The sequence below is a fragment of the Macrotis lagotis genome, chromosome 2 (assembly GCF_037893015.1).
Source record: "Macrotis lagotis isolate mMagLag1 chromosome 2, bilby.v1.9.chrom.fasta, whole genome shotgun sequence".
In the NCBI taxonomy this organism is placed as follows: Eukaryota; Metazoa; Chordata; class Mammalia; order Peramelemorphia; family Peramelidae; genus Macrotis; species Macrotis lagotis.
In genome coordinates this window covers 194,945,083-194,960,896 of record NC_133659.1, presented here as the reverse complement: position 1 = coordinate 194,960,896, position 15,814 = coordinate 194,945,083, and the positions used below count along the sequence as shown (strand labels likewise).

At 38.9% G+C, this 15,814-nt stretch overlaps 1 protein-coding gene across 1 annotated transcript; it reads right to left on the bottom strand.

Moving 5' to 3' along the window:
* Window positions 1–8,757: 8,757 nt before the first annotated feature.
* Window positions 8,758–15,000, bottom strand: TMEM92 (transmembrane protein 92). Its single transcript, XM_074220599.1, has 5 exons — window positions 14,887–15,000; window positions 13,338–13,363; window positions 12,142–12,216; window positions 11,730–11,934; window positions 8,758–10,447 (listed from the first exon to the last, which is right to left on the bottom strand). Exons 1-5 carry the CDS (start codon window positions 14,962–14,964, stop codon window positions 10,328–10,330), a joined length of 504 nt encoding a protein of 167 aa, XP_074076700.1. The 5' UTR covers window positions 14,965–15,000; the 3' UTR covers window positions 8,758–10,327.
* Between the last annotated feature and the right edge of the window lie 814 nt (window positions 15,001–15,814).

Genomic DNA, 15,814 nt, shown 5'->3' with positions numbered 1-15,814 from the left:
AACAAAAACTAATTGGAAATTAAATGACTTAATTTTAAATAAAGAGTGGATCAAACAACAAGTCATAGAAACAATCAACAATTATATCCAAGAAAATGATAATAATGAGACATCATACCAAAATTTATGGGATGCAGTCAGGGCAGTTTTGAGAGAAAACTTTATATCTTTAAGTGCTTATATGAATAAAATAACAAATTAAAGATCCCCAACTAAATACCAAATTAGATATTTTGAAAATCAAGGGAGAGATTAATAAAACTGAAAGCAAGAAAACCATTGAGCTAATAAAACTAAGAGTTGGTTTTATGAAAAAGTCAATAAATTAGATAAACCTTTGGTTAATATGATAAAAAAGAAAGAAAAACCAATTTACCAGTATGAAATGGGTACAGATGAGGAAATTAAATAGAAAATTTGGAGCTACTTTGCTGACCTGTATGCTAATAAATTTGATAACCTGAATGAAATGGTTGAATATTTATGAAAATACAAACTGTCCCAAATAACAGAAGAGAAAATAACAGATTTAACCCCATTTCAGGGAAAAAAATTGAAGAAACCATCAATAAACTCTCTAAGAAAAAGTCTCTAGGTCCAGATGGTTTTACAAATGAATTCTACCAAACATTTAAGGAACATTATTCTATTATCCTATTCCACATAAACTATTTTAAAAAAATAGGAGAAGGGGTTCTGCCAAATTCCTTTTATGATACCAACATGGTGCTGATACCTAAACTAGCAAGAACCAAAACAGATAAAGAAAATTATAGACCAATCTCCCTTATGAACATTGATGCAAAAATCTTAAATAAAATTTTAGCAATGATAATACAGCAAGTTATTACTGGGATAATATACCATGATCAGGTAGAATTTATACTAGGTTGGCAGGGATGGTTCAATATTAGAAAAACACTCAACATAATTGAACATATCAATAGCAAAACCAACAGAAATCATATGATTATCTCAATAGATGTTGAATAAAACCTTTGATAAAATACAACATCCATTCCTATTAAAAACACTAGCCAGTTTAGGAATAAATGGAGTTTTCCTTAAAATAATTAGTTTCTACCAAAAATCATCAATAAATATTATATGTAATGTGGATAAACTTGGAGCATTTCCAATAAGATCAGGGTTGAAACCATGATGTCCATTATCACCATTGGTATTCATTATAGTATCAGAAAATGTTAGCTTTAGCAATAAAAGAAGAAAAAGAAATTGAAGGAATCAGAATTGGCAATGAGGAAGCAAAGCTTTCACTCTTTGTAGATGATATGACTGGTACACTTAGACAACCCAATAAAATCATCTAAAAAACTCATTTAAATAATTAATAAATACATCAAAGTAGTAGGATAGAAAATAAACTCACATAAATCATCAACATTTCTATATATGAACAAAACCCAAGAGCAAGAGATAGAAAGAGAAATTCATTTAAAGTAATTGTAGACAACATTAAATACTTGGGAACCTACCTCCCAAGACAAATCCAGAAATTGTATGAATACAATTATAAAACACTTCTTGGGGCAACTAGGTGGTGCAGTGGATAGAGCACCAGCCCTGGAGTCAGGAGGACCTGAGTTCAAATTCGATCTCAAACAAATAATAATAATTACCTAGCAGCATAACCTTGGGCAAGTCACTTAACCCCACTGCCTTGCAAAAACTAAAAAAAAAAAAAAATAATAAAATAAAAATAAAAACAAATAAAATAAAGCACTTCTTATCCAAATAAAGTCAGAGCTAAATGATGAAAAATGTCAAATGCCATGGTTAGGTCAAGCTAATATAATAGGAATGAAAATTCTACCCAAATCAAATTACTTATTCAGTACCATAGCAATCAAACTATCAAATAACTATTTTGCTGAGCTTGAAAAAAATAGTAACAAAATTCATCTGGAACAACAAAAGGTCAAGAATAGCAAGGGAACCGATAAAAAAAAATGTAAAGGAAGGTGGCCTAGTTCTACCAGATCAAAACTCTGCTATAAAGCAGCAGCCATCAAAACTGCCTGGTTCTTGTTAAGGAATAGAGTAATGGATCAGGATAGGTTCAAAAGGAATAGTAGTAAATGACTACAGTAATATACTGTTTGACAAATCCAAAGATGTTAGCTTCTGGGACAAGAACTCACTATTTGACAAAAAATTGTTGGAAAAACTGGAGAATAGTATGGCAAAAACTAGGCATAGACTCACATCTCACTCTCTATATCAAAATAAAGTCAAAATGGGTACAGGATTTAGATATAAAGGATGACAAAGTAATAGATCAAGAAATTATCTATCAGATCTATGGAAAGGGGACAAATTCAAGACCAAACAAGATATAGAGTACATTATAAACTGCAAAATAAATGATTTTGACTATATTATACTAAAACATTTTTGTACTGATAAAAATCAATGCTCCCAAAATTAGAAGGAAAGCAGAAAGCTGAGAAACAATCTTCACAGCTAGGAGTTCTGATAGAGGTCTCATTTCTAAAATGTATAGAGAATTGCATCAAATTTATAAGGTTCAAGTCATTCCCCAATTGATCAATGGTCAAAGAATATGAATAGACCGTTTTCAAATGAAGAAATTGAGGCTACATATAATCTTTATTCTTATTTTTGCAAGGCAATGGGGTGAAGTGACTTGCCCAAGGTCACACAGCTAATTAATTGTCTGAGGCCAGATTTGAATTCAGGTTCTCCTGACTCCAGGGCCAATGCCCTATCTACTGTGCCACCTGGTTGTACCACCCCCCAGATATAGATAATCTTATGAAAATATTGATTAGAGAAATGCAAATTAAAACAACTAAGAGGTATCACTTCACATCTATCAGATTGGTTAAGATGACAAAAAGGAAAAAAAATGATCAATGTTGTAGAGGTTGTGGGAGGATTGGGACATTAACACATTGCTGGTGGAATTGTAAACTGATCCTACCATCTTGGAGAGTAATATGGAATTATTCCCAAAGAGCAAAAAAATGTTCATACCTTTTGACCTAGCAATTCCATTTCTAGGCCTATGTCCAGAAGAAATCACAAAAAATGGGAAAAGTCCCACATGTTCCAAAATATTCATTGCAACTCTTTGTAGTGGCAAAGAAATCGAAATTGAGGGGATGCCCATCAATTGGTGAATGGTTAAACAAACAAGTTATGGTATATGGGAGGAGAGGGTAGAAGGAAATTTTGTAACTTTAAAATATTAAAATATATATGCATATGGATGAATATTGAAAAACTTTCAGAACATGTATTTGGAAAAATAAAACATCAATTTAAAAAATTGGCTGAAAAAAAAGTGGTTGAAAAAAAGAAATACTACCAAAATACTACCAAAAAATGTCTTCCTCAGTTTCTGTGGGAATTAAATTAAATAATATCTGCAAAGTACTTTAAAGAAATCTATAAATGCTAGCTTTTATTATCCAAAGCTTAGAAGGGTGACTGGCAAATAGTAGGCAAATTAATGCTTTTTGAGTGTTGTTCTTTGTTATAAAATAAAGTTTTCTGGCTAGAGGAGAGTAGGTACTATTTTAAAGACTCAGAGAAAAAGGCAAGCTAAGTGAATAGAGTGTTGACCCAGGATTAGGAAGACCTGTATTCAAAATTTAGCATCAAATACTGACTTGCTATGTGTTCCTTAGCAAGTCACTTAATCCATATCTGTTTCAGTTTCCTTTTCCATAAAGTGGAGATAATAACAGTAAGCTATCTCCGGAGTTGTTGTGAAGATCAAATGATATTTATAAAGCTCTTTGGAAAACTTAAAGTGCCTTATAAACACTATTTATTAAGTTAATAAGCTCACCATACTATATGGAAATTGTTGTCGTTCAGTTGTTTTCAGTCATGTCCAACTCTGTGACCCCATTTGGGATTTTCTTGGCAGAGATTCTGGAGTGGTTTTGCCATTTTCTCCTCCAGCTCATTTTATAGATGAGAAAACTGAGGCAAGGAAGGATAAGTAATTTGTCCAAGATCACATGGCTTGTAAGTTTCTGAGGCCAGATTTGAATTCAGGGAAATCAATCTTTCTAACTTTAGAGTCAGCATTCTATCCACTGAACCACCTTGGTATCCTATATATGGAAATTAAAGTGATGCAAAACCCAAAAGTATAAATGAAAATGAACAAAAACACTATAAGGGACCTCAGAAGTCATCAAATACAACCCTCCCTCTCATTCTACAGATGAGGAGACTGAGACACAGGGAAGTTAAGTTGTAAACATCAAAAGCATTTGAACTCAGGTCCTCTGACTTCAAAACAGATATGGAAATGTAGCTGATATAAAAAAGATGACAATAAAAATAATCCATAAAGAAAAGAATGTTTGGGGTGGCTAGGTGGCGTAGTGGATAAAGCACCAGCCTTGGAGTCAGGAGTACCTGGGTTCAAATCTGGTCTCAGACACTTAATAATTACCTAGCTGTGTGGCCTTGGGCAAGCCACTTAACCCCATTTGCCTTGCAAAAACCTAAAAAAAAAAAAAGAATGTTGGATGAATCTGTCTAAGGTATCTTCCAATTCTAAATTCTAGGATGATATGACCATAATGCCCTATGAGTAGCAGATTGAAGCCTGGGATAAATGGTAACTTATGTCTCTACTATTAGAGTCTTCACATAATCATTAATTATATCTTTCCTGATAGTTTTGAGAACATCTCTGAGAAGTTCCTGCATCATGCTGATAAATCTGGAAATTGCATTTTGTTCCTCAGTTTAAGTCACTAATGTTTCATGAAGTCACTGTTGGTACAAAGTAAAAAAAAAAAATCCCTGCCCTCCAGAAGTTTATATTCTTCTAGAGGAAACAACATATATACAGATAAATAAATATAAATTAATTGGGGGAGGGGATTAAAAGGGTCTTATTATAGGAGTTTAGGCAGCTGGGTGATAGAGTGGATAGAGTGCTGTGCCTAGAAATAGGAAAATCTCTGCTCAAATCTGACCTCAGACATGTACTAACTGTATGACCTGGCAAGTCACTTAACCCCTATTTGCCTCAGTTCCTCATCTGTAAAATGGGAACACATATTAGAAGAAAATGGAAAACCACTCCAGTATCTTTGCCAAGAAAAAAGTCACGGAGAATAGAAAAGAATAACAGAAACTTTAGGAGATGGTGTTGGAACTTTATCTGGAAAGGAGTTTGGTATTCTAACAAGAGGAGGTGAGGAGGGAGAAGATTCCAGGTCAGGGGGCAGAATATTGAACAGGAACAGCTCCAGGAAAAGAGATAGATATTTGAGAGGACTGTGTTGGAGAGGACAAGAGAAAAAGAACCAAGAAACTTCCTCCAGATCAGGAAAGTCTGGGGCTTGGGGTGGGTGGATGACAAGGCAGAAGGAAAGCAGTCATTCAGAATAGAATGTGAATTATCACAGCAATCTAAGAGATCTCTTGGGCATCTATGCTCTGGATCCGTTCCTTCCCCCAAGATGTCTCTCATTCCTCTTCTGGCTCCACTCTTGACTTTCCAATCTTCTCTATTGTGTCCTAGGAGTCTGCTCATGCTGGGAGATCCCTCCACTCTTGCTGTCCCTTCCCTTAGATTGCTCAATTCCTTCCAGAACCTTCATTTTGAGGAAGTCCTTCTTTCTATCTTCTCCAGACTTAACCATGTTCCAAAATGGGCACCTTCTCCCTTTCCCCCTACAGCTCCTTTTCATGTGTTGTATTTCTCCATTAGAATATATACTACTCTAGATCAGAGTCTTTCTTTTTGCTTATATTTGCATTTCCAGCATTAGCATAGTATCTTCTTTTCTAAAACTTTCTAAAAAATTAAGATGGTGAAGGAATAGGAACTGAATGTATGATTTCATCAGTGTGTATCTGTTAGATGAAGAAACTTCTTCAAGCAATACAAATTGACCCCTTCTCTGTAACTTAAGATATTTTTTTACTTCATCTTTATATATTTTACACATGTACTAAAGTTACCAATAATAGAAATAGAAGGATATCAGTAGGCTACCAAAATTACTTTTATAAAGCAAACACACATAATTAACAATAAATATGAGAAAATGCGAGATCTATTGGGTATATTTTTTAAATAAAAAAATTTAAATGAATAAAAAAGAAGCATTAGACTCAGAAAGAATGAAGGTTGTAATTTAAATTTTAACAGTTGCTTACAGTACTGAGAACTTGCCCAGGTTTACATAACTCATATGTACCAAGCAGGGATTAAACCAGATCTTTCTGACTTTTGAATCTCGTTCTCTATCTACTATATTATACTGCTTCATAAGAAACCTAACTCTATGAAAGTGGAAATGAGATAAAATCAGAGCACAAAGGCATTTTAAAATCAATGGCAGAAAGACTTTAGTTTCCTCCTTTTCTTTCTCTTACATTCTTGTAAAAGTTTTTCAATCTGCCCTCCAACTTCATCATTCTCTTGAAATTGCTCTCTCCAAAGTTATTTCTCCATTGCTAAATTTAATGGCCTTTTTTTCAGTTATCATTCTGGACTTCTAGTCAGTTTTGGACATGGTGGTTCAACCTTTTCAGGATATTCTTTTTCTAAATCTTGGTGTTTTCCTAGTTCTCCTATCTACAACAGATGACTGGACTCTAAATCTTCTTTGCTAGATCTTCCTCCAAATCATAGCCATTAACCATGGATATTTCCTAAGGTTCTGTTCCAGGCCCTCTTCTCCTCTCTAAACACTCTTATTTGGTGATCTTCTCAGTCCCATGGTTTCAATTATTATCTCTAAGCAAATGGTTCCCAGATCTACATATCCAACCTTAGTTTCTCTCCATGTCACCTTTTGTATTTTTCTCCAATTGATATGTTCAAAACAGAATTCATTATCTTTCTCCCTAAACTCTACCTCTTTTCATTTTTCCCTATTACCATTGAGGACACTACCATTGTTACTCAGGCTCACAACATTGTTGTCATCTCTTTTGTACACACTCCACATATCTAATCCCAAGTCTTCTTTCTTCTCTCCCAATATCTCTTCTACATATCTCCTTTTCTCTATGTACAGTCACTACTCTGGTCAGGTTCTCATCACCTCATTCTTGGACTATTACACTTACCTTCTTTACTGTCTCTCTGCCTGGTGCCCCATATTCCAACCCATCCTCCATTCAGCTACCAAAGTAGTTTTCTATAGGTTAGGCCTATCCATATCATATCCCCTAATAGTTCCCAATAAAGGTTCCTTGGTGACACAGTGGATAGAAGGCTGGGCCTGGAGTCTTAGACACTTACTAGATGTATGACTCTGGGCCAGTCACTTAACCTCGTATGCCTCAGTTTCCTCATCAGGAAAATGATCTGGAGAAGGAAATGGCAAACTACTCCAGTATCTTGATCAGGAAAACCCCAGAGAGGGTCATGAAGAATTGAACACAAAAGAAGAATGAAAAGTTCCCTCTTACTTCTAGGATCAATAATAAAATGCTGTTTGACATTTAAAGCTCCCCACTGCCTGGATCTCTTTCTATCTTCCCAGTCTTCTTACACTCTTCTCCAGATCCTCCACCCATAGTGAGGGACATTATATTCCTCCCTTCCTTTTTATTTTATCTAAAGACCTGGAATGCCTTCTCTTTTTGCATCTCCAACATCCTTGAAGACATACTTCTAATCCTAACTTTCTGTAGGAGGCCTTTACTAGCCTTTCCCCCACTCCATACAACTGTCAGGACCTTCCTTTTGAAATTACCTATAACTTATCTTGTATATATGTTGTTTCTTCTATTAGAATACAACCTCTTTGAAGGTAGGGACAATTCTTTTTTCAGTCACATCTAACTCTCTATGACTTGATTTTGGGGTATTCTTGGCAGAGATACTGAGTGATTTACCATTTCCTTCTCCAGTTCATTTTACAGATGAGGAAACTGAAGCAAACAGGTTAAGTCACAGGATTGAACTCAGGAAAGGTTGTTTTCCTCACTCCAGGTTTGGTGCTCTACCCACCACAATACCTAGCTGCCCAGGAATGGTTATAGCCTTCATGTCTATCCCCTAGCAGTTCCTGGAATAAAATAAATAATCAATGTTCCAGAGTCCAACCAGATGGCTCAGTGGATGGAACACTAGGCCTAGAGTCAAGACCAGAGTTCAAATTTAGCATACCAGCTATGTACTTTTGGGCAAGTCACTTAACCTCTGCCTGTTTCCTTTAGTGGAGAATGGGAATAACAGTACCAACCTCACAGAGTGGTTGTGAGGATCAAATAAGATATTTTTAAAGAGTTTAGATACACTGTAAAAGCTATTATTGTTGGCTGACTCTGAACAGTGAGACTTTAGGGGAAAGTCACACCTATTTCACCTATTTAAAACTTTTCTCAGATTAGATCATATCTAGAGACAGGGGGTGGGTCTAATGATTCAGGGGAGTCACTTTGTGACCTGTGGATGCCACTAAGGAGCAGGGAGTAGCTTCCATGGTTAGTGGAGACTGGTGGATCGAGCATAAACTAGCACATTTCCATGCTCCCCTCTATTCTCAGGGTCTTTTTGATATGGTAGGGTCCCAATCTCATAGCTCTTCTTTCATCTTCTAGCTTTGGAGGATGGGATAACTAAGAGAGGAGCACCCCTTAGAATAAAGAGTGGGGGGGCAGTGTGTGTCCTCATGGGCCACAATGTAAACTGCACCATCTTCCCCATTTCCTTTCCCCACCCCCCACCCCATTCAGTTATCAATCATGCAATAGCCTAGATGGTGTTCTGCTCTGGCCACACCTGGGTCAGGGTATAGTAATTATCCTCCAATTTTTCTGGGCTGGATAGTTCTGAACATGCTCAAAAAAGGAAAAAGCTCTCCTTCCCATCTCCCCTCTCCTTTACTCAAACCCTGCCCGGTCTGTGTTCTTTCCTTTAAAGCAGCAGTTTCAAGTTTTTTGGTCTAAGGAATCTTTTATTCTCATAAAAATTATTGTACTATTCTTCCCCCCCCCAAAAGGTTTATTTATGGGTTATATTTATCGCTATTTATTCCATTACAAATTAAAATGTCACAGGTATTATGAAAATAGTTTTGATCTTGTGAATCTCCAGAAAAGGACCAAGGGGTCACTGAACCACCATTGGGAACCATCGCTCTAAAGTCTAAACCTCCCTTTTGGGGGTGGTCTCTGCCAGTCAGATTGCTTAGAACCAAAGTATGGTTCTTACTTTGGGGGGGGGGGTGAGAGGAGGGACAGAAACAACCAAAACAACCAAGTCTGAGACTGAAGGCAGGAGAAGGTGCTCTTCTTACCCAACCCCAGGTGAAGGAATTCAGACAGAGTGGGTCAGATCCAGAGATGTCCCTTTCTCATAGGCCACATTTTTCTTTACCTCACCCTTTCCATTTCCAGCCTGCGCTAATCCCATCCAAATCTCCTTCCCTCCCCTTCACCATTTATATTCTCCTTTCTCCCTTTCCTCCTTCCCTAAACTCTCACCTTCTTGGGAAATCTGGGCAATCTACTGGGTGGAGAAGGGATCCTGAAATAAATTGAGTCATCAAAGGTCATTGTAACTCTGCCCCAGGTCATCTCAACTTACTTGAGCAACAGAAAGTTCACTTGCCCCCAGCTGCTGATCATACACTCCCCATCCCCAATATCCAATGGCAATATAAAATAGTAATTAACTGGCAAGAATCCTGGTTACCTTTCATCCCCAACTATGTCCCCCTGCCCCCAACTTTATTTTCAGAACATTTTCCCCACCTTCCCCATGAGCTAGGGACAAAAATTTTAAATTCATTTACAGTATGCAATTTACTTTACATTAAAGTTATTCTGCCCAGGAAAGTTCACAGGTAGAGGGCGCAGCTTTAACCAAAGGAATGGTTATCTAATGGTGGAACTTTGAGCATCATAGGCAACAGGCTAAGGTATATCTCGTTCATGTCAGAGGATGCCTCTGTTGGACTTATTTAAAACCCCCACCCAGTCTCCAAGCACACAAAAAACAAGAAATTCTGGACAAGATCTCCGTCCACTCCATCTGAAGTTGGGGGGAGGCTATCTCTCAAGTCCAAGTTCTCTTCCCAGCTACAGGAATCTTCCTTTCAGCATTCAGAGAGATTGGTCATATAACCTCTTCTTAAACATATTCAGTGTCAAAGAAGTCCCCTTCCATTGTCAGAGTACTGTTTCTCTTAACATGGGCTGAATTGGTCTCTCTCTTCCTCCATCCTTAAAATGTCTAAGAGAAGGAAAAGATTCCCAGTCTAAGGCCCCTAGAGAGTGAGACAACATAGGCAGAGGCAAGGAGAGAAATAAATAAGTGTCAAGTTCTAGGGTGTCTCAACACTCCTCAGAAGGCTGGGTTGACGATTCCCTGGTGGGTGGTTTGAGTCGTCACAACAGGCGTAGAGGTGTAGGGTGGTGGTGGCTCCCTGGAATGTGGAGGGTACAAAACTGGCTTCTGAATGACCTGTGGGGAGGAGAGCACAATATTCTCTGTCTAGTCAGGGCCTCAGTTCCTTCCCCTAGAAGATCCCTGGAGTTCCAACCCCAAAGGAAGATGGAACTACTGGACCCCACTCCCTAACTCTCTCTGAAATAAGGACAGGGAAGATGGTACCCAAGGCCATAATATCCCAGGACTTAGAGTTGGAAGGACCTTACACCTCTGAGGCTAAGATGATCTATCTACAGTCAAAACTCTCATTTCACAGATAAGAAAAACTGAATTTCCTGGAGATTAAAGAAGCAAGAATCTTTCAGCTCCTAATTCAATGGGTTTATCACTCAGTAGGTGTTTGTAGGGTTTGGGAGACAATGGCCTGGGAGAGATATGACATAGGTAAAGGCAAGGACTCCCTAACTTTTTTCATCCCTATAGTCCTTGACTTTCCAGTAAATCTCTCCAAACCCCCTATTCAATGGGAAAGGAAACAAATTTTAGTATTTCCCTAGCACAGACACATAAGACATTTTGTCACTAATGAATGAAAATCAATTTGGAACTTGTGGAATATTTTCATTAGAATGATATAGTTATTTGCCAAATGTTTAGTGTACTTCTATGAAAAGTTTTGGGTACATATCCCAGAATAGGAAACCCCTTGTGTAGAGGGGTAGAGTATAAGATCATAGATTGAGGTGGGAGGGATTTTAAAATAAAAGTAATAGCTGCATTTAAGGTTTACAAAGAACTTACTCACTTGATCCCCGTAACACTCTGGGAGGTTATTATTATCTTCCCTGTTTTACAAATAGAAGTGACTTGCACAGAGTCACATAGTAGTTAGTGAGTATCCACATCTGGATTTGAACTCAGGACTTTCAGATTCTAAGTCCAATGCACTATATCTACTGCACCACCAGTGTGTCCTACTCTTTGTGATCCCATTTAGGATTTTCTTGGCAAAGATTCTAGAGTAGTTTGCCATTTGCTTCTCCAGCTCATTTTACAGATGAGGAAACTGAGGCAAACAGGGTTAAGTAACTTGTCCAGGGTCATAAAACTAGTAAATATCTGAGACACATTTGAACTCAGGTCTTCCTGATTCTAGGCCATCCATCTAACTGCCCCTAGAAATCATATTCTTCTAATCTTATAGAGAAGGAAAACAAGGCTTAGTCAAGGGAAGGACTTTGCTGAAAGTCACAGACTAGCTACATCCTTTTGTCTCTCCTAGAAGTTCTCTTTTGTGACTTACCCTCAAAATGGACGCTTATCCAGGACATAGTTGGAATCAAGGGGTACTCACCTCACTGTAAGCTGGTGGGGGTCCAAATGAGACAGGTACTGGAGTCTCAGGGGGCACAGGAGGGTTACTGAAGGACACTGCCACTGGCACCTCACTCTGGGTTGAAGACTCTGGCTCTGAGTCACAACAAGCTCGGCACAAACGCTTTGACAAGCCACAGATACAGAGGAGAGGGATGATCACCAGAAAACTGATGACAAATGTCCTGGTGAGGCAGGAAGATTGACACCGTAATCTTCATTTAACATAGAATGAGAAGGGCAGCCTCCCTCTAAAATCCCTCCCCCCACTTCCCTCCCCTTCTCTATACCTCTGAGGTTATATCTCAGGCATCACCAGCTGGCATGTCTATCTGTCTCAAGTGAGCAGAGACTTTTGGACATGGCCACAAAACACTCGCCTTGTTTCTCACCTCATGGGGCCAGAAAAATGTTCTGTCTTCTCACAGCAGCCACTTGCACAGCACTCAAATCCTTCAGGGCAAAAACTAGCATGGGAAAAAAATGGAAGGTAATCCCTTGGTCAAAAGGATTCCAGATCTAAGCTGGGATCATTTTCTTGAGACAATATGCAATGGACTTTAACAGTTTGAGTGAGGAAGCTTCTCTTTGGTGGGAGCAAATCATGTCTGCCTTGGCTTATGGAGTAGTAGAAAAAGCATTCATTGTATGAGGGATGAGGAAGGTCAAAAGATCTGGATTCTAATCATAATTATGACATTTGTGGGTTTTATGGTCCCAGAGATTTTTTTTTATGAACTTCAGCTTCCTCATCCCTAAAGAGATAACAATCTCCACACTTCCAAACCCTGAAATAAATGTATTTTACAAATGGAGAAGACAATATACAAAAGCAAAGGCTTGTTTAAATGTATTATTCCTGTTGACCCTACTAAATAGCAATTAATACTGCAACTAATTAATTTTCCCTAAAACAGAAGCCATGAGCTTAGGGAATATATGTGCACAGGTGGATCTCAAAGTGTTTAAGTGACATCATCTCCAATCTATCTATTCCATTCTCCCTCTGTGGGAGAATGTGAAACATTTATTCTAAAATATTGTGATCTAGTCTAAGAACTAGAGTCTTTATAATATTGGTTTGTATACATAGGTTAGATGACCTTGGGAAAGTAATTTCACCCAGCATCTACAGAATAAGGGAAAGATTGCCTATGATGACCTTTAAGGTCCTTCTAGCACTAAAAGAGGTGATGTTATCACCTAGTTTGTTTTCTACAAATCCCATGGAGGAGAAAGCTAAGTTAGAAGACTAGAGAACAGACTTCAGGAAGGACTTCTCCTGGGGGGGGCAGACACTTTGGCAGAAGCCCTCTTCATTTTAAAGATGGGAAAATGGATACCCAACCCAAAGTCATGCTGCAGAGGATTTCAATTTAGGCTTCCTAACTCCTAACTTCCTAACTCTAAATCTATCATTTTACCCACTGTAATCCCAGTTCTGGGCTGTTAAAAGATCAATAAATGAAAAGGGGGAAAGAGAATTCTAAATGGACTTTTTTTGTTGAAAACTCCTGACTCTAGCCTTCCTGACTCCCCTTCCTCCCTTTAGAGGGAGAAACTAAGACATCCAGACATCTATACTTACTAGTGTAGTCGGCATCCACCAGTTACCTAAGGAGAAAAGGAGTCACAGCTTAGAGATAGTGGAACAGGGGATACAAGGATAGCATTAATCAACAAATATTTATTAAGGCACAAATTTACTAAGACAACAAATATTTATGGAAGTGCTGGAGCTACAATAATAAAGAATTTTTTAAATCCCTATTGATAATGATATTCTATTCTAGATGGGAGAATGAGACTATCAGACCCATTAATTGGAGTCCATTATATATCCCCTGTGGACATACAAAGAACTCCCTTAGAGAAATGCCTGCACAGATCACAGTCCCTATCCCCACCCCCCATCCACCCAAGTTGTTTCTGCTCCATCCTAATCAGCAGTATCTCCCTAGTCCCGAGGAGTTCTGGGAACACTAGGACAAATTCAGGCAGTCAAAGCTCAAATCTTACCTTAGGAGTTTGAGGCCTATAACCACTGTTCATGTGACTAAAAAATATTCCCACTAATAATTCCCACTAAATAATTCATGCAAATCAGATATTAATATTACTGCTAGTAAAACGTTTCTCTCCAACTCTGCTGGAAAGTCTTAAAAACTTAATGCAACTGAATCTAAACAGTAATTTCAGAGAAAAGCACAAAGGTGAGATTCAGGGAACCAGAGAAGACAATAACCTCCCCCCAAAGCATCAGTATAATAAGTCAGAAATCTAGGGTTAGAAATCCACGTGTCTGAGAACTGGGTGGGGATAGGAGAGACTTCGACCAAATCTCAGATCTCTTCAATCTCCTCCCAGCCACTCAATAATTAACATGACTAAAGGCGGCAGGATGACTGGAGAAGTCTGAGGAAGACTGTATTCCCATTTGGATATTAGATAAAGAATAGTCTGAGGATCTCCAAGCACTTTATTCATACAGACATAGATTTGATGCATACTTACATAGATTCTTACGAACTAAGGTCCAAGGGATCTGAAACCTTACAACTAGCCCCAGGTTTCATAATCTTCTATTTCAGACATCTTCCAAGCCCCAAATGATTGGGGGTGTGAGACGAGAGTAGGTGCGGGTGTGGTGGGGGAGGGTAAACTGAGCTTTTACTCTGTTTTAACCCCTGGAATAGAGCAGGGCTACTTTTCCCCACTAGATCAAGTTGAGAAATAGGTGCCCAGAGAAGGACAGAGACTTCCCCAAGGTCACACAGTACAAGGGGAGTAGAGGAAGAAGCCTAACCCAGACTCCTCAGTTACCAACTCTGTACCCCTAGGTGTTGGGCACAGACATGGAGTAGAATACCAAGAAAGAGTAAGCTAAGGCTAATATTGAGAGTCAAAGTCCTTACTGAGATCTCAGAGAACTCGGATGGGGAAGGGGGGAGTTTACCCCCTCCCATTTAATTCCTGCTTCTTTTTTCAAGTCAAACACAAACGTTCCCCATACTCTATAGCTTTTCCACACTCTTACCTGTTCTGGCTGGGAGAGATTGGAAACTGGGTTCTGTCTCCCAGGTTGAACAAAGGCACCCTGGTTTCTCCCCTTATCCCGCCTTCCTCCAAATCCTTACCTGTTGGAGACCTGCCAAGATGCCAAGAAGCAGACCCGGCAAGAAGGTGGGCAGTCTAGAGACCCAGGAGTGCGGCATCCTGGGCTCCCTGACAAAGTCTACCAGCTTCCTTGTGTTGGGAGGGAAGGAGGTAGTACGGGCTAGCACCTCCCTCCAGTTCCGCGGCTGGCCCACGAAAAGGGGAGGAGCTCAAACAATTGTTAAGGGCTCGCTGGAGATTCTCTGGGGGAAGGAGAATAATCTATAAGATTGCTGGGCAGTCTGGAAGATCAGGGTTCAAACTCAGTCCAGGAAATCTACAGTGTGAATTAAGACTCGTCATTCTACGTCTCAGTACCCAAGGTACTCTCTTAAGACTATAAATTACCAGTAAGTAGCCAATCTGTATCCGTGAAGGAGTTTCCACACTGGGACATTGATGACAGCCCAGCCCATATCAGGGAAAAGAAAAAAAGACTATTTCAGAGTTTTGACTTCCGGACCTCCCGAAACCTCAGTTTCGTTAAACTAGGACTATTATACGTCTACAATGTGCCAGGTATAAAGTCAGGTACTAAGGAGAGAAAGACAAAATGAATACTCCCTCCCCTTAATTAACATACTTTCTAAATTTCTTCCCGCCCCTCACTCACCTCATTAATTGCCCCAACTTCGAATGATACAAAGTCCTGGAAGCGATTTGAGAGGGAAGTAGCTACGGGTCTTTCTTCTCCTTTTCTGTCTCCCTTCCTTTCCCCAAGGAAAGTTACATCCTATTACAGAAGGGTAAATATTTTAAATTGGCTTTCCTCTTTTCCTCAGTATCACTTGATTCAGTCATCTCATCTAGTTAGGATGAATGAATGCATGACTGGAGGGGAAATCCAGACTGGAGCTTCTCTGTGTGTGCCCAGGTGAGCATCCCGAATGAGCCTGGGTGGGCTAGTAC